Below are 19845 nucleotides of genomic sequence, written 5' to 3' on the forward strand. Positions count from 1 at the left end.
TGTCACTTTTTACATTTTATGTATCATATTATTTATACGCATTTGTATATTCTCCTTCTAACAGCCATGTACTGTATATATTAGGCAATCAGACAACAACAACTGCTGAGATACTGAGGCTGATTCAATTATCCAATCTTGTGAAAAGCACATTCCTTTTATATTTTATCTGCACATGATTGGATATTCAAAATGAACACATTTACAATTTATTGAGTGAAGTTTCTCAACTTCTTCAGTAAATCAAATGCACTACCTCATCCACACAGAGAGTACTTTGGGGTTGATCTACTAAAGGCAAATAGACTATGCACTTTGCAATTGCAGTTGCACTTTGAAAGAGCAGTTGCTCCAGAGCTTAGTAAATAATGCAGAAGCTCTGCTGACTTCCATCATCCAGTCATGTGCAAGCAAAATTGCATTTTTTAAAATATTTTCCTTGCATGCAGCTATTCTTTGCAAAGTGAAGCTTTACCATGTTTACTAAGCTCTGGGGCAACTGATCTTGCAGAGTGCAACTGCACTTTACAAAGTGCACAGTCTATTTGCCTTCAGTAAATTAATCTAATTGTTTTCAGTCAGTCAGATCTAACTGTTAAGCTGGCCATACATGGATCTTAATTTGATCCATTTATGGGCAGGCTAATTGTATCCAAGTGATCCATCGATCGACTTGGGTACAACCAGCCTGTCTAATTTTTCTACATGCGGTTACTGCCTAGAAGTAACCATTGTATTTTGTTGACTGGAAATGCTCCCCACTTCCCCTGCTGGCAGAACACAATAGCACAGTGAGAGAAATTTTGACTGTGTTGATGGGTAAATCAAGCAATTTTTTTTCCACCTGTGGTGGAAGGAAAGAAAATTGTATTATCTATGACCGCCTTTAAGGCCTGATTTACTAAACTCCAGTGGTGTGAAATGATCCTGGGCCAGATTTACTAAAGTGGAAAGTTCAGTCATGTGCAAGGGAATTTGAAAAATGAAAAAGAGCTTTTGCTTTGCGATTGGATGTTTGCGGTTCACACAGTTCACTCGCTGCTTTAGTAAATCTGCCCTTCATGGCACGTCACACTTTAATAATCAAACCCCTAGACTAAACACTGTGTAGCAACACTGAGCAAGACGTATGTATATGTAAACAAACATGACTGGCCTATATATTTATATGTGAGATAAAGTATACATACAAAACAAGGTTTTTAAAAGATTAATGCACATGTGAATTGTGTTGTTCAAATTCACGATTGTAAAACATTATGAAGACAACTGTTTGTGACTATAAAGTTAATTACTGGAATTATCCAGTGTGCCAGTAGAAGAGCAGTGAGTGATCTCTATGAACTCATTCCCGGCTATGCTGACTAATAGCACAGAGTGTAAAGAGAGGTGTGAAAATAGTAGGGATACTAAAACCTCTGTAGTACATGCAAATCAGTTTTGGACGACCAGGTGAGGCCTGCATATATTTTGAAAAGCTTTCCCTAAAAGCTAATTAAAATCTTTTCTAACGATAAAAAAGATTGGGGAGGAGAGTTGTTGTGATTGTGTTTTTCTAAGAATTTAATTTACAGCCAATTTTTCCTATCTGAATGTTATTTTCAAATTCACCCAGTGATAAGGACTAACATCTGTTTTCTGTTCAATAGTACAAGGAGGCTCTGCATGGGGCTGAGTGTACATAGACCATGTGAAGCCATTGTTATCCTTCTTTTTTTTGTCCCCTTGCCTAGTCCATTTGCCACATACCATCCGGCAAACAGCTGACACATATCGGCTATTATGGAGCCCGGCCTAATTGTGTCCCAATCTTTAAAAGCTTCTCTGTGCTTGTCTTGTGTGATGTATCAGAGGCTAAGACTATATAAACAGCAGTATCAAAGACCACTCTCATTTTTGCATTTGCAGAGTAACAGACTGTTATGCCAGAGGGTTTGTTGCTGCTAAATATATAATCAGAATCTAGAAGCCGTTATTTGCCTTTTCTCCGGAATGTTTGTGTTTTCGATGGTAATTCAGCATGCAATTATGAAAGATTTCCACAGCAGTTTAGTTCAGTGAAAGAAACTAATGCAGATCCATTTGGCAGCTTTCCTTTAAATTTGCACATTAAATTGGTTCTTGTTAAATATATGCAAAAGACAAAATAACAGCGCTTGGGCTTTTTTTTTTTTTCTTTTTTTTCTTTATTTTGCTGATCAAATTTCATTGTGTATTCACAGCCTTCCTGGAGCAGAGACCATGATGACACAGCGTCAACGCGCTCAGGGGGAACTCCTGGACCATCCAGTGGGGGGCACACGTCGCATAGTGGGGACAACAGCAGTGAACAAGGTAGGAATTTATTATTGGTAGTGCAAAGTACTGTGTATTAAAAAATAACTGAATGTATATCTACAGGTAGTCAATGCACATTATAAATGTTACTGGTGCCATAACTTTGGTACTATTGCTTGGATCCCTAAAGTATACTATGGAGTCACAGATATGGCCATGCAGCACTCTTTTTGTGGTCGTGATTATTTCTAATTTCCTGAAAATTATAATTTTTTTTTGCGTTCCTTTAAAAAATTTAAATTAAGAGGGTACTGATTTGTTGTAATGATAAAATGTATTGTTGTGTTTTTATTGATTTGATGTTTTCTGTTATATAATATGATTGATATATTGGTCCTGATAGCAGTACATTCTGCAAACATGGTTATTGCTTGTTAGTATTTGATCTTATATACTTTTTTTCTGCTACAGATTGTTCTACACAGACCCCTGTGATTGTAGGGAATTAGAACTAAAAAATAACAAAAAAACAAATAAGTAAAAGATAGTGTAGGGCTCTGAACGAAACATACATAGAACTGGGTCTTTATAAGTACACTTAAAACTCTAGACCAGGGGTCTGCAAAATATGGCCCTCCGGTTGTTCAGGAACTACAACTCCCATCATGCCAATGTCAGAGTTTTACAATGCCTCATGGGACATGTAGTTCCGCAACAGCTGGAGAACTGTAGTTTGGAGATCGCTGCTCTAGACCAATGCCTCAAAAAAATCAACTTAATCTTTATGAGGCATTGGTCTAGAGTTATAAGTGTACTTTTAAAGACCCAGTTCTATGTAGGTTTGGTTCAGAGCCCTAAACTAACTTTTACTATTTGTTTTTTCATTAACTATTTGCTTTTGATATATGTAAGAGCCCACATTTGATGGAGCCAAATGACTTTGAGGACCTAGAGGGAATCTTGTTGGTTTTAGAGAATTAGAATGACACCACTGTTTTTTTTTTCTTTAAAGCCCCACTCTGGGCAATGCCCAAACATAACCCCTGCACTTTAAGGATTAAATGCTCTTCAAATCTAGGGGTAGAGGAATACGCTGCAGTACTCATATTGTCCCTTGTACCTGCCAGCTTTCACCACAATGTGTGACTGGTCCCCTGAAGCCACTACCTTTCATTATACCATCAGTTGTCAGCTTTCTGACATCATCATGTACAGTGGAAGACCAGCAGTCCTATATTGCTTGTCAGGTTAGAGAGGGCTGGCCCATAACTTGGAGATGAGGAGAACTCTGGCCTGAGTGAGGATCAGGAAAGTATTACTTCTTATTTCTCTACCCTGGGGATCAGGGGTATTTTTTTTAATGTGCAGCAACACATGCTACACCTTTGTGTGATGTGGTGCCATTCATTCTGAATGCTTTGCAGTGAGAGAAATAGTACATGCAGCATTTTTGCCTTGTTTTAGTACTTTAGGTAGCCTATTCAAATAAATGTGCTGCTTTAATGCAACACATTGATGCACATAATAAACCACTGCAATAGTGTGAATGGGCCCCTAGTAAATCATCCCCAGTGTGTATTTACAATTTTAAGTTATGGTGACACATTTCCTTTAAGCAAAACTTTTATTCCATATTTTGTTGAGCCAGACGTGGCTAATGTCTAAGCAGTGTTCTTTAGAGGCATTTAAGGCCTGCTTGGAGTATTATTGTTTTATAAAGTAGAGAAATTGATTAGCTATTTAGTGAAGACTGTGACTTGAAATATGCATTCTGCAACCTGGGTACTAACAGAGAATGGATAATGTAGACAGCTGGAGTGTTTTCAGTGTTATTGGCTGCAGATTTATATAGATTAATGTGAACAATTATCAGAGCATCTTATAATGACCATGTATGAGATAGCCTTATAAAGACAAATCACCTATCAGCACCTGTATTTGACTGCTCATCTTAAACATGCAGGATTAGGCAACAGTTAGCATTTAAATTCTTACTAAAATGTCACTTATCTTTCCCACGATCAACTAAAAGTAGGCTGAAAATACTTATATTTCAGTTTTTTTTCCTCTAATTAAAGATAAAGTAATATTTATATCAGTTTAGAAGTAATCAGGTTAAAAAAGAATTGACTCAAAGAATGAGATTTAAGGCAAGTATTCATTGCAGCCTGTGTACACTTGCAGCTGCTTGGACAAACTTGACTAGTAGTTGAGTTCAGTTATGTAATCTACTGTGGGTGAACAGTTAAACCGGAATTAAACTCATTGATTTAACAGTTTCAAAAAACAGTTATATTTCTGGTGCCGGGATTGCTAACTGTCACATTTGCCTTTGCTCTCAACCAAACTGTCAAACCATCAAATGGCTGCTGTCACAAGGGGTCACATGCGCAGCACCATCTTCCTTGGCTGAAAAGGATAGGAGGGTTTAATTCCGCTTTAAGATCTGCGATATCAGAGTTTATTTCAAGCCATATTTTTGTATAGTAGGGGAGCCCAGTCTTTGGCCCATTAGGGATATTTTCACTCATATCCTGTTCTAGTGACAATGTTGTCGCAAGGACAGGTAGGGGTAAATCTGTTTAACAGGAATACACTGGCAAAAAAAAAGCACACTGGTAAGAACATTAGCTCTGTTAGGTTTTTATTGCTGTCTCTGTTCGCAGCAGAGGTTTGACCCAAAGGAAGTGAGGATACAGATATATTTCAAAGAATTGTCATCAGTAGCTTTTATCTTACAAAGCAAAAAAGTTGGAATATTGTAAAAAATATTGTAAAAAGTAATTAATTCCCAAATAAATGCTTTGAATTTTCAAATTTAAAATTGCCATCTGTTTCCCCACTGAGCAGATTTACCCTTTCCTAACTGTCCTGTTGACCATTGTCGCAAATATAAAATAAAGTAATGGGAAAACCAGAGTTCTATAGTCATCACCAGAACAAGAGGTGACACTTGTTCTGGTGACAGTGGCCGGTTCACATTCATGGTATTGTTCATGTTTCCTGCACAGCAGTATATGCGATGCCTTTGCGATCTGCATGTGGGTGCCAGTGAATTGTTAGTGGCACCTCAAATGCATCTTGCATGTTTGCGGGCACCAAATCACATGGTATCACAGTACCATGTGGTTTGGGGCAGTGCATTTTGAAAAGGTAGTGCTTCCACTACTTTTTCTGTGTTCCAGTGCTGTTCCAGTGTGAACCAGTTTTAACCCTGAAAAACCCACCCACTTCACTGCAAATGTGTAGTTTCAGGGTGGCTGACGCACGGCTCCATCCAATTAAATGGGTCAAGTTTGGCGGTAGTACTGCTTGCCAAACGCCACAGGGGGGATAAATGCTTTGCTTCAGGGCTGCAGTATTTATTCAGCCCTAAGCAGTTGCACGTTCCCCTTTGGATGGGCAGTTGGGGGCCAGTGAAACTGCAGCTTACAGCCAACACTGTTTTTTTCACCCACTTAGTGCTTGTGTGAACGAGGTCCTAAACCACTTTTTAATATAGTTCTTTTAAATTGTCTGCTGCAGGTGCTTATTTACACCCATTCACCACCACTCACATACTACAACAGCAAGCTATTGCATAGGTTTATCAAAGAGATTCCAGTGATGGCCCTCAAGCAAGTCTCCAGTGTGCATGCATGCATGAGCGTTATAAACTAAGGATGGATGCTTGCAAGTGCACTGGTTATGATGTGGGATGTAGAAAATGATTATGTTAGCTGGCTGCATGCTCCTTCAAGCACAACATAATGCATATGTATGCAGGCAGAGTATTCTTTGTTTTAGAGTATACCTAAAGAAAAAATATTTGTTAGATTCGAAGCAAAATACATTGGTCCCAATCACATAGGTATGTTTATAAGGCTGGCCATACATGAATCATTTTTTTTATTTCAACCAGAAGGCTGAACACAAAAAAAATGACTAAATTCCCATTATACACATTTGATGTGGATGGGGGAATCACCCCCACTGTGCTATAGCATTCTGTTGTTGGAGAGACTTCCCCACCATCAGAATACTCTAGTCAGTGTAACCGGGCACTTTACAAATACGCTGTCATATTGCCCTTAATGAGCAGGATGACAGTGTCTCTTTTAACAGTCAAACACAAAAAGACTAATTAGAGCTGGCTTTGCACTGCACACTCTGTAATTAAATAAGCTATGTATTAGTTTATACATATTTATTTGATGATTTTTTATTCATTTTAGTTTGCTATAGTCTTCTCTAGTATGTACAGCACATGGTTAAGTTTCCTTGGATGAGTCTAGTTCTCCTGTAAGGTTTTTTTGGAAGTCAGCAGGAGTCAGTGTATGAACAGTAGTTGGCTAAATATTTCAACCATGAGTTCAGCTTCTCTGGCACAACAAGGCTTAACAGTCATTATGACTGAACAACATGGGGAGCTCGTGGTGCTAGACTTAAGGGCCTCAGGGTGGCTTTAGGGAGATTCTTTTTGCACTTTAAGATGTTTCTTGCACAATTTGCATGCTCTGCTGGTTTTGCAAATGTTATTTTAGTGCTATTGTGTTACAGTTTCTAAATTTACCACGGTAATTATTGACATGTGCAAAGGACTAGATTTACTAAAGGAGTAGCACTCCACTTATTTCAGTGAAGATGTATTAATGTCAATTATATGCACAGGATATTACTATTTTTTTTATTTCCCTGCACATGATAGGGTATTTGAAATTAACACGTATTAAAAATGACTGCTTACTGTGTAGTATGAAACATGGTTGTAAAAAGAAGATTGCTACAACATGCATAAAAACATGTGCACTGAACTGATGCTGAAATAATATATTTTAAACAATGCTTATGTGTCTGTTTATTGCGCATTAATGCTTATGCATTTAAAGCCTCGTTAAGGACCCTGCTCATTTAAAAATAAAGGCTAATCAAAATTAAAATGCCTTGATGAGTGGAGGTTAGTCTGGAGGAGTAGGTGCTCCTTGGCAGCCTGTATTTGCATGCAGACTGTCTTAGGTAACACCCACATGCAACTGAGCCTCCATGATTGAAAGAACTGGAATCCAGTGAATGAAGAGGTGGGTCGGGGACAGTAAGAGGGGGAGAAAAGAACTAGAAGATCAGAACCTGGGCCGAGAGGTAGGCAGAAGTGGCAACCACCTTGGGTGCTTCAGCAGGAGGAGGGGGGGGGGCGCAAAATGGGCAGGACCTGGAGCCAATGCTGTTGAAGTACTTCACAGCACATGGGAAGGTGGTGCGGCTGCATCTTCTAATACATATTAATGGGCTGCCATATGTAGCAACAGCAAGCCTCAGGAAAGTGATTACTTTAGCTCTGCACACTGTACTGCCCCTGTATCGATGTGTGCATGAAGCCTTAAGCCTAGTATACATGGGTCACTAGAAATGGTTCAATAGAAACTGTCCAACATTCTGCCCTTTTATGTCGGATGAGCATGCTGGAAAACCAGCAGTCAATGGGCTCCCGATCAGCACTCCTAGCCAATGGCTGAGAGCGCTGACCAGAGTGTTCTGGCGGGGGGCTTCCCCCTGTCAGAACACAATAGAACAGCAGTGGATATTGCTGTACTAACATTGAATTGTTAGTACAGCAGCTCCGACTGAAGCTGTCTTTTTTTTCATTCAACCCAGCTTTACTAGGCTTTAGATTGATAGTAAGTAAGAGTTTACCTTTGCTCTTGTGAATTTAGCTCAAGACAATGAACATTTACGAATACATACATACTTGAAGCAGTTTTGGTGTGGTCTTCTTTAAGCTCAGTAAAAAAAATGTCCCTTAAAGGAAACTCTGCAACCTGAATCTTTCCGTAGACTTGTGTCAAATGGTACTTCTGTAGACTCTACGATGCTAGAAGAAAATGTGTTATGATTGGCTGCTACTGCTTTTTTAAATGCTTTTCTCTGTAGCATTTTTTAAATATTTGTTTTTTTTTTAAGGTAAAATGCAAAATATTACTCTTGATTGCCCCTAGCACCCATTCTTTTTTAAACATACCTTTTTCCTATGTATAAATGTTTCTGCAGCCTTTAGGGAAATCAATATGGCTGTTATCCAAGCTTTACAACCACAAGGCCATTGGAGCATGGCATTGCAGTTTCCTAATGGAGATCCCTGGCAGCAATCTGTAATGTACTTTTAATATGAGGAGGAAATGAGAGGTCTCTGGAAATATAACTAATGTTTCTCCATTCCATGAAACCTTTGGTCAGCGCAAGAGTTAAAAGATGAAAAAAAAAATCAGGCAATCGAAGGGCAGAAAAAGTGAAAATATAAAATACAGTAAAATGGTGCTAAAAAAAGCCTGGAAGCTGCAAGTAATGCTTTGTAAACTGTTTGTCAGAGGGCAAATCCATAGCCTAGTACAAGTGAGGAAGCTAGCAGCCTGACCAAAGCATTGAGTCTCTTAGTTCCTAGTCAATGAAAGTATGTTTCTTAGTGATGATGTGCAGAAACTTGAGAGATTTGGGGTTGGTTTAGACCTGCATTTGAAGAGCCGTTAAAAGTTTGATCCAGATTAAGCCCTACTCTCCTGGGAATCCAGGCAAAACCTAGCAGCTAGGTCAAATGCACACTTTGTTTAGACTCACAGACTCTGCCCTTGTGTGTACATTGTACCTTGAAACTAGATACTAATATACATGCTTCTGTTTAACAAGCAAAATAATACAGGGTTGCCTTTTGGATAAAAAAGAGAAGCTTGTAACAAGCTTCGGGATGCTTTTGTTGTTCATATAAATCAGGGCAGTAAACCGCCCCCTTATTGATAGAATCATTGTGAAGTATTTTTAGATTAATGATCATAGCAGGTTTCAGTCTGGATTCTTACACTTGATGTATCCATGTTAGAGTGCGTAATGTTCTGCTTCTCTACCAAATTCTTGCAGGCTCAGACAATTGTACATTCTAGTGTAGAGAATCTCAAGGTAGCTGTTTTCAGCAAGCACACAGAGCTGGACTAAGAGGGGGAGGTGAAGGGCCATGGTATGTTCCAGATGACTGAGCAACAATTTATATACCAGCTCTCCTTTTTTTTTTTTTACATGAACAAGAGGAGTAATAACTACACAGAGCAGGGCATTTTGGAGCAGCTTGCTGTCTGATGACTAATGTGATAGAGTGTAAGGGAGCTTGCTGATTGGACATCTTAATGAGCACATTTCGAGCTGAGTTTGGGCTGCAGTTCCCCTTGACCTTTGCCCTTTATTGACCAAACTGACACTTCATTTTTCACATACTTCCAATTATAGCTTGTCTTAAGTGTTGCCCGGCCTCCTTTATTTCTTTTCTATGGATGACTTTAGAGTGATTGAGGCCACAGAAGATATTTTAATTTGAGAAACTGGCATTTCAGGTTTAGAGAGTAATATGAAACTGCTGTCAGTTAGCTGAACCTGTGCTAGAGAACAGATATCTTAAATATGAATATATATATATTCTAGAACCAATGTGGAAGCAAATGTAAAAGAAATACACACGTCTATGATAGAAATATTGGCTGTAACCTGTGGTGCACTGCACATTAGGAGTTATGAAAAATGCAGGATCAGTCAAAAGTTTTTTGAATGTATTGTCATCAGAACCAAGAATTAGGACCATATCTCAGTTTACATTTAAGTTTACATTTTTATTTTGCTGCTTCTATCCTTGTGAGAATAGTTTGTAGTTGCACAGTTCTATGCACCTTGCATAATGTGAATAAACATATTTTTCATGTAATTAAATGTCAATTTCTTAATGTCTGCCTTAAAATAATCCTGCTATAAACCTAAGTAATTTAGCTGGTGCATAAAAAAATAATAAGTAGGGGGTTACATTCATTAAAAACTACAGATCAAAATGATTAGTAGATCAAAAAATAAAGGCTGCTAAAATTAAAAATTATTAAAATGTTGACTTTTTCCCAGTAAAGTTTCAGCTTGGATCCATCCACCCCCTATACCTCCCTATTGATTAGTAAGGTTGCCCATTACAGGGTAGGGCCAATCTCAACATTTAAATTAAAACCATCTTAACTGCTCACATTTTTTGATCTATTGATCACATTTCAGGTTTATAATTGGTTTATTATAAAACTTATATGTTAAAGGATAAGTTCACATTTCGTAACATATTCAGGGTGTAACTTGTTTGAGACGGACTGGCCCCTGCACCTCCCCGAATCCTGCTGTGACAGCTAGCTGGGTTCTTCTCCCTCCCCGATAGCTGTCACAATTTAAAAAAAAAATGTGGATGAGCGGGGCTCCGCATGCCTGGCCGCATCACTGATTGACAGGGCTCTGGGCATGGAATACTACAAGATTCGGCAGCCTTTGCGGGTGTTGGCTTGTAGTTTTCAATTAACTACCATCGGGCTGTGGAGCTCCATGGTAGTTCATTCATGCTTCCTGTCAGATTGTATCTGCTTACCCATACTGGATGTACGGGCAAGAAGATACACTGGCAGATCTGCAGGAGACCTGCATGGCATCAGCGATCTACTGATCACTGGTGCAATGCTTTACAGCAGGGGTCTCCAAACTTTCTAGACAAAGGGCCAGTTTAATATTCTCCAGGGCTGAACTGTGGTCATTAGGAGTAAAAATGATCCTGGCATCAGTGGGAGTAAACAATGCATCTTTGGTATTAGGGGGTGGAATAGCACCCTATTGCTGGTGTCAGTGGGCTGAACAGTGCACCATCATTGGTGTCATTGAGCGGAATAGTCCCCCATCATTGGCGTCAGTGTAAGGAATAGTGCAGCATCACTGGTGTCAGTGGGATTAGTAGTGCCCTGTTATTGGTTTCAGTTTGATAGAGAGCCCCATCTTTGGTATCAATGGGAGGAATAGTGCCCCATCGTTGGGGTCAGTGGTATTAATAGTGCCCCATCGTTGGCGTCAATGGTAGAAATAATGGCCCATCATTGGTATCAGAGGGAGGAATAGTTTCTTGTATCAGTGGAAGGAAAAGTTCCTCAAGGGCCGGATAAGAAAAGCAAAGGGCTGGTGTTTGGAGACCCGTGCTTTACAGGCTCAAAAAAAGAAAATAAATAAATGAACATTTTTTTTACCTGCAATTTACGTGCATTTATAATTTTTTTGAAAAAAGTGAACTTATCCTTTAAGTTTATGTGCTAAGGCAACAAAACAGAGCAAAAAGGCACCCAAAAGTCATACCCGCCTCATCTCAGAAAAATGTGGGCCCGGTTAGAGTCAAACATTCGGCCTCTGATATTTATGAGGATGGACACTTACAGATTAATAATGTATGTGACTTATTTTCACTGCAGTATATGACACGTCCTATAGTCCATTTAAACATTTGTATTGAGCCAATCTAATGTGCGGTCTGCTTTATCATATCATCTCTCATTAGCATACTAAATAACATGACTTTTTTTTATTATAATATGGAAATGAAATAATATGTAAAATGGCAGACTGTTTTTGTCTTTTCTGTAAGGTGACCCCGGATTCCCAGTAACTGCTTTACTTATGAGCTTATTAAAAAGTTAGAAAAAAAATGAGCTTTTCATACTTCACAGGCATTGATGTGAAAATGAGCTGTCCTGCGAGTAGTTTTCTTGATCATTTTTAGAACAATTGATTAACTAAAGAGCTCCTGTCATTAGCTGACATTGAATGATAGCAATTTGTCACAAGCTAGGAAGGTCATCCAGACAGCGCAGACTGTGGCTTGTCTTTGACTGACCTTTACTGATTTCACTGATGCCATTATCATGTGCTTGTTTTTGACTTGATATGACCCTCGAGTGGGGGAGACAGGGCAATATTTAACATAACTATTGTTTTATTGTTATGTTAAATACATTTGATCTCAGCCTTCCTTATGGGGGCTAACTGACCACAAAGCCAAACATATTTGTGAAGCACACTATGTTTATTGCCTTGCTTTTATTAATTGTGAATTGTTAAGTCCTATTAAATGAGGGTCTGTGAAAAAATGTTTATTACTTGTTTTAATGTATTCCATATTTTTTATTGTCATACAAAGCTATTGGATTCTTGCATTTAAACGCATTCCACTTCTAATATCCCAGATGAACCACTCATTTTACCGTATTTATATGGAATTCTCAAAGTTCCAGGAATACAACTTTTTTAAAATTTTGTTTATTTTATACAGGGTACACACAACAAAGCGCTGCCAATTTGATAATGCCTTTATTGCAGCACAGGATCAAAACTATAAAGTGAGCTGGAGGAAGGGCTAAAATTAAGCTACACAAAAATAATTCTGGTATTAATAATAAAAATTATATATATTGAGTAGTCTCTAAATATGAAAGAGTGAATCACTTCAAACAAGCAAGCAAACTGTTATTTTTAGTGGCACTTTACCGTCCTTTTAGCAGCGCTATTCGGATGCTAACGGGGCGGGTTTAACCCCCCGCTAGTGGCCTAAAAAGGGTTAAAACCGCCCGCAGAATGCTGCTGCAGTGGCGCTTTACTGGTGGTTCGGCAGGGCTGCCCATTGATTTCAATGGGCAGGGGCGATTTCACCGCTCCAACAGTGCTGCAAAGAAGCTGCTTGCAGGACTTTTTGTGACGCCCTGCCAGTGCAGCGCCCCAGTGTGAGAGCACTCGGGCTTTCACACTGGGATTGCAGCTGAGGCTTTTTTTAGGCACTTTACAAGCGTTATTTTTAGCTCTAAAGTGCCTGAAAATACCTCCAGTGTGAAAGGGGTCTTATAAAACATATCCAATCAAACAATCTAATTTCTTCATAAATTTAGGCCAATATGTATTTTGGTACATGTCTTTGGTAAAAAATAAATCCCAATAAGTGTATATTAATTGGTTTGTGTGAAAGTTATAGCGTCTACAAACTATGGTATGTATAGTGGAATTTATGCAGTTATGACGCTATACTGGTAATGACAGTGATCAGGGACTTTTAGTGGGACTGTGATAGTGTGGCAGGCAATCTGGTTCTAACAGACCCTTACTGGGTGGTACACTAACTGACTAACCGACACTGGCATCAATAATGACACTAATACAGTGATCAGGTATAATACGGTACACTGTCACTGTACTAATGACACTGACAGGAAAGGGGTTAACATCAAGGGGCAATCAGGTGGTTAATTCTGTGCTGGACAAGTGTAATGTGTGTAATATGTGCTTCTCTTATTAGGAGATCTGGCTGTTTTTCTCTCTGCTTTTCAAGGAGAAGAAACAGCCAGATCGCTGCTCTGTGTTTTTAAACACAGGGCTCTGTGCTGTGATTGGACAAAGCCAATTAGCAGGATTTAGCCATAAATCATTGGCTGACACAATAGTGCTGTGTCCAACCACAGCATGGGGCATCAGGGGGCACGCTTATGCATTTATTTATGTTGCTGAGCCTGCAGATGCCGCTCAGTCACAGTAAATCTACTGTGACCAAGTGGCAAGTAGTTAATAAAACAATAAAAAAATGTTTACACTCACAAACATACCATCATATTAGTCTATCTACAAAACAATGTTGGCCCCAAAGCTTTTTCAAGGATGCCAATGTAAGTCATATCTTAGGCAAAGGGATTGAGTTGATTTAACCTATTTGGACACTGTATGCAGCTCTTTTACACATATTTCTATTGTCCCCCAAATGATATGTTCTGTGGCAACTGCAAGAACCCCTCACATCTCTTATGCCCTGTACACACGGTCGGACATTGATCGGACATTCCGACAACAAAATCCTAGGATTTTTTCTGACGGATGTTGGCTCAAACTTGTCTTGCATACACACGGTCACACAAAGTTGTCGGAAAATCCGATCATTCTAAACGCGGTGACATAAAACACGTACGTCGGGACTATAAACGGGGCAGTGGCCAATAGCTTTCATCTCTTTATTTATTCTGAGCATGCGTGGCACTTTGTCCGTCGGATTTGTGTACACACGATCGGAATTTCCGACAACGGATTTTGTTGTCGGAAAATTTTATAGCCTGCTCTCAAACTTTGTGTGTCGGAAAATCCGATGGAAAATGTGTGATGGAGCCTACACACGGTCGGAATTTCCGACAACAAGGTCCTATCACACATTTTCTGTCGGAAAATCCGACCGTGTGTACGGGGCATTAGACACACTTATATATGTTGAAGGTTGGGCCACCCACAACTGCACACTTTGAGTTCTCTGGTCTGCCTGATTGTGGTCAGTACCTTTTTTTTAATCCACTTAAATCCATTAGTTAGGATGGAGTCTAATCTAGCCACTGAAAAAACATTTTGCCCCACCAGATGCATGTTTACCTATAACTTTTGAGTGTGTAAGATGTGTAACATGCAATGAGGACAATAAAGCATCAGATGAACCTTTACAACCATGATGAATGAATGACATATTCCCTGGAATCCTTTCAAGAGTGTCTGTAGACCTCATACTCATACATAGTTTTTTGTTATGTATACTTGTCAAGATTGAAATTATCAGAAAACTACTGTCTAAAGTTTGCAAATACCCTAAAATTCCAGGCAAATATTTAAAGCGTGGTTCCTCACATTTAAAGCCGGGACAATTTAATGTGTATCATATAAAGCCCCTGTGGACTGCATCCGTTTCTTGGGTACCGGATGCAGAGTCCTTAAATAGTTTGCAATATATTTCTTATCTCCTTTTGACTTTAAAGCAGGTTTCCTTAGAAGAAATGGCGGACGTGGTACATTTTTTGCTCTCTGCCAGAGAGTATTATCACATGATGCCTTGTGATACAAGCTGATTGCTGAACCAAGAAAATCATCTGGATTGAGCAGATATGTGTTGGTGTTAGAAGGTCTTGTGTGAAAGCTCTGTTTCCCCTTTTGTAAGGAAGAGATACAGTATTGATGTGTACACTCTCTAATGCATCATATTGCTGTATGATTTACAGCCGTAGCAAGCCTCCTACGAGAAGTGCTTGGCACATCTGACTCAGGATTATTAACTATATGACGATGATGATCGTGAAAATAGGAACTAAATAAAATAGAGAACAAGATAACCGGCAGTTTAAAATAAATGAGTCTGGGAATTTCAAACAAATGAGATTCAGTACACAGTATGTGATGTCTTTATATGTTAAAAGTTCCATTGCTGATCCGCTTCCGTTTTGTGAAGTTAACACTTTGTATGTTTAAGAGTGGAAAGCCAGCCAGTATGGATAGAGTGTGAAATGGCAAGAACACCTGTCTGTTTCTATTGCAATCTGTGTTCCACTTGGGTAGATTTCCCTTAATTTCCTGTTGTGTCACCAGGATAGAAAGTGCTGACTGTGCCCTCGCTAGTGGGATTTTCACTTCTTTTCTCAATAGGAGTTGAAGAGAAATCTCAAATGGGGAGACATGTACTATAGGAACTTAATAGAGGTTTTAAGTCTTCACCACTCTAACTAAAGTGGAGTCTACCTAACCTCTTTGTGACCACAAAAGTTCAAATGTAAACTCTCCCTTACCATGGAACATTGATTAACATTGCAGCAGAGGAATATGCAACGGTATGTGTTCCTATCAGTTGTACCAGTAGCAGGAATACCACAGAACAAGATGAGCGGTATGCCTGTTGTTTCAGTGGAAACGAGCTGAGCCAGCATCTGAGATGTGATCGTGGAGTGTGGAGGGTGATCTTGCCTGGAGCAGCATGTGAAATATTTGACACGTGTTCCTGGTTCTCAGGTCCACTGTCAATCAGAAAATCTAATCGCAGGGTTATTGTCAAGTTAACTGACGCATACCAACATTGCTAAACTTGGTCTACGTGTCTAAGCTTAAAGAAACTCTGGTCACAAAAGGGTTACAGGGTCAGTGTATTCTGAAATCTTATCTTTTGACAGGTGATAGTGAGTTTTGCCACCCAGCTACTTCTTTTATAAAACTAATTGAATAATGAGAGCTCCTATCTTGATTTTCTAGATCTAATCTATACAAGGAAGGCTCACTGTCCCTGTTTAAATTTGGGAGGAATGAGACCACAGAGATCAAGTCATCACCCTTCAAGAGATATTTGAATCAGATGAAATAAGCACCATTCCCATGCATGGGGTGTATCATGGGACTATTTTATTCACACTGCACCTGTGCTGTTTAAAAGTTTGCTAGAAAAACATAACAGACCCCAGATATCTTTATGGCAAATATACATATCCTCCTGTTCATATGCATAGTATATACGTTTACAGATTCCTATAGAGATTTGAAGATCTGTCATCTTCGTAGGTGGTGGTTTAATTGTTCCCCTTTTCACTAAGCATTAGTTGGGAATATGTTTCTTTAACCACTTCCTGCTGCTGCCTCCTAGCCTTTTAAGAGGTTCTAAATGTTGGGAGGAGGAGGCGGGCATTCCGTTCATGTGACAGCGGTCACATGATCGCAAGCATGCATCGGGAGCTTTCCAGTACTCGGGTGTACACAGGGAGCGAGCACTCAGCACAATAATGTGTTTACATAGGGGCGCATATATGCGCCCTCTCAATGTTAAAGCTCACCCGCCGAAAGGCCACATATGTGATCACTAAGAGTCAATTTACTAAAATCACAGAATATTCTTAAAGGGATCCTGTTGGAATAGAAATTTAGGATCTGCCATTGCATTTATCCTTATCCTTGATTTACTACTTAGCGAATATTTGAACTGTAACAAGTATGTGGACAGTGAACTATCTCACAGACAGTAACTGAAGTATATACACATCAGTTACTGTCTGTGTTACGATCTTGCCAAGCAGTAAGAGAAAGATAGAGGTGACCACCAGGAGTTTCCATTTTCATAATCAATTCAGCAGTGCAGCTCCCATTTTACCTATTTGATGGGTTCCGTTTCAAGATGATCATCTGTGTAAATAAGAAAGTAATTTCCCTGTTGATGTAGCACTGACCAGTCCTCATTAGGCACTGTTGTGCCTAAATCTTTTCAACAGTGCTTTACAGAGATTGTTTAACTATTCACATTAGTTATTGGTTCACAAAGGAACTCACAATGTATTATCACAGAAGGGCCGGTTTTGATTCAAATACAATAAACCTATCAGTATACTGTATCTTTGATGTTATTATTATTATACAGTATTTATAAAGCTCCAACAGTTTGTGCAGCACTTTACAATATAAAGGGATACAATAAAGCTACAATACAATTCAATACAAGAGAGTTAGGAAGACCCTGTTTCTGCGAGCTTACAATCTAATAGGGAGGGGCTAGTGGAACAAAAGGTAATAACTGAGAGGGATGAACTGATGGGAGTAGTGGAAGATCCAGTTATTAACTGAAGGCAGCATAGGCTTTCCTGAAGAGATGTGTCTTCAGGGATCGCCTAAAAAGTGGACAGAGTAGGAGATAGCCAGACAGATTGGGGCAGTGAGTTCTAGAGGATGGGAGAGGCTCTGGAGAAGTCCTGGAGATGAGCATGGGAGGAGGAGACAAGGGAGCTAGAGAGCAGGAGGTCTTGGGAGGAATGGAGAGGATGGTTTGGGTGTAAACCTATGCCTAGTCCTTATTACTAATCACTTTGTATGCTAAATTGTGTTATTGCCATTGGTAATCCAATTCTATGCTTACTACTTTACCAACCATATCAGGTGACAATATATTAACGTTGCCTTTACTAACTGGTTTGGTGCCTGTTTTCTTGGAGATAAGTTTGGTGATGTAGCTTGCCCGCTCATAAAGCTTTATTTATATGTGTCAGAAATAAGCTTAAAGCGGGGTTTCACTGTCTCCAGAGTTTTTTTTTTTTTTGCAAAATGACAAAGATTATGATATATAAATATAGAACTCACTTATTCCGTTATTAGTGATTACTGTTGTCCGTTTTCTCATAAAAAAAAAAGTTATAAATTTTAATCTTGCCGGTTGTCATCTTGCCTGTGGGCATGTGAAGCCCACAGGGATCCTCTTCCGGGATACGGTGCTGCCGATCAACCAGCATGCACTGCCCATTCTATCCCCGATCTCACGCATGCGCAGTAAACTCAAATCGGAGCACCGTCAACAGCTCAGGTTGCCATCACAATGGGCGGCGTCGTAGGAAGTCCCGTCCCGTTGTCATGGCAAGGGAGATAAGCAAAGACTAAAAGAACTAACGTCAGTTAAAATCCCGCGAGATTTCGCGGCGGTTCTCTACACTGACTCCTTGGATGAATCACACGAGATCCCAGAAGAAAGTGCGGCGATGACAGGAAATGATGCCTATACCCGCAAAATCCCTGCCCACAGCCGCAGGGACCGAACACAGACAAAATAGACCACGCCACATATCTGAAGGTAGGAACAAAAAAAAAAAAAAAACGGTCCATTGAGCACCCTGTGCTATATTTAGAACCCACTGAGCTGAACTTGAAAAAATGTGTAAAGATCTGCTTTAAAGTACATGTAAACCCTTACTGAATGACACTGTATTTGCTATAGCGCTATGTAGCATAAACAACTGCAATTACAATTGTTTAATGAAATACCGGTTAAACTTTTTTTTTACCCTTTGTTGGATATCTGTTGATTTCCTGTGGCCACTTCTGTCTATATGCATGCATTCCAGCAACTGGTGCTTATTATGGTGACACCAGTAGAACAAGCCTTTCTCATCAGGAGAGTGTATGGCAAAGTAAGGGATCAATTGGAAGACAGGGAGAAAGTTTGTCACTGAGCACCCGTTCAAGCTGTAGATTTAAAAATATTGAAAATGACTTTTGGAAATTATCATGTTAATGCTAATATTAGATTTAATGATTTGGTTTACATATACTTAAATTTGATAAGTTCAATTTGAATAGAAAAATATATAGTGTATATACAACATCAAAACACATGAATAATTATGTATTTTTTCTTATATATTGTTGGTTCAGTTATCTGTTTAGTGATTGTGATGTCAAAGAAAAGAGTAGTGTAGTGAAATGCTAGTATCTGTTTAAAATCTCAGAACCTACAGACAACTTTTCTTTTGCTGCAGTGTAAATAAAAAGTGTTATCCTCTACATACTCAGACCTTGATCTCAGTCTGGTCACTTGGACCAGCAGCCAAAGCTTTCTTGTTAAGTCTTGACACAGTAGGCAGTTACACTGTCACTGTTGTTTTTCTCACTTGCCTTGACAGACATCTGTGGCAGGCAAGCATATTTAGCGTGTATCTTCTCACCTCCCGTGCTGTGGCAGTGGGAATGGCTCTGAAGCTTTCATTCAAAATTGACAGGTGATTGCTTCCATAAAATGAGCACGCTCACATTTCCAACTGGACTGTTTGATTACTTTGCAATTGCATTCCCTTCGTGTGATAACAAGTCACCTGTTCCCAGGGAACAGTTGACAGTCTTCATGTTTATTACCCAATTGAATGTCAGTCGCAATTGCGGCTAAAGATAAACAAAAATGCAAGTATGTATTGGCCTTGACTGCTTCCTTTTTTTCCCCCTGCATGATATTGTACTGGATTGCTTCACTGCTATTAAGCTGATAAGAGTATAAACAGGAGTTTAAGGAAAGTTTGATTCCCAGAGGAAAATGCCATATTGCTGTGGGAAATGGCAGCAGAGTAATGCCCTTTGCCAGACTCACTTAGTTCACCTTCATTTCAGCTGTGGGAAAGTGAATGAAAGTACCATTTA

The 19845-nt window shown here is 39.3% G+C and overlaps 1 protein-coding gene across 2 annotated transcripts in view; it reads left to right on the top strand.

Annotated features, from left to right (window-relative positions):
* Positions 1–19845, top strand: part of MEIS1 (Meis homeobox 1) — a 209837-nt gene that overhangs the window by 44053 nt on the left and 145939 nt on the right. For both annotated transcript variants that reach the window (XM_073628212.1, XM_073628213.1), the window contains exon 7: positions 2223–2334. In XM_073628212.1, coding sequence (XP_073484313.1) covers positions 2223–2334 — 112 coding nt within the window. The remainder of the gene's footprint in view (positions 1–2222; positions 2335–19845) is intronic.

The sequence above is a fragment of the Aquarana catesbeiana genome, linkage group LG04, assembly GCF_042186555.1.
Source record: "Aquarana catesbeiana isolate 2022-GZ linkage group LG04, ASM4218655v1, whole genome shotgun sequence".
NCBI lineage: Eukaryota > Metazoa > Chordata > Amphibia > Anura > Ranidae > Aquarana > Aquarana catesbeiana.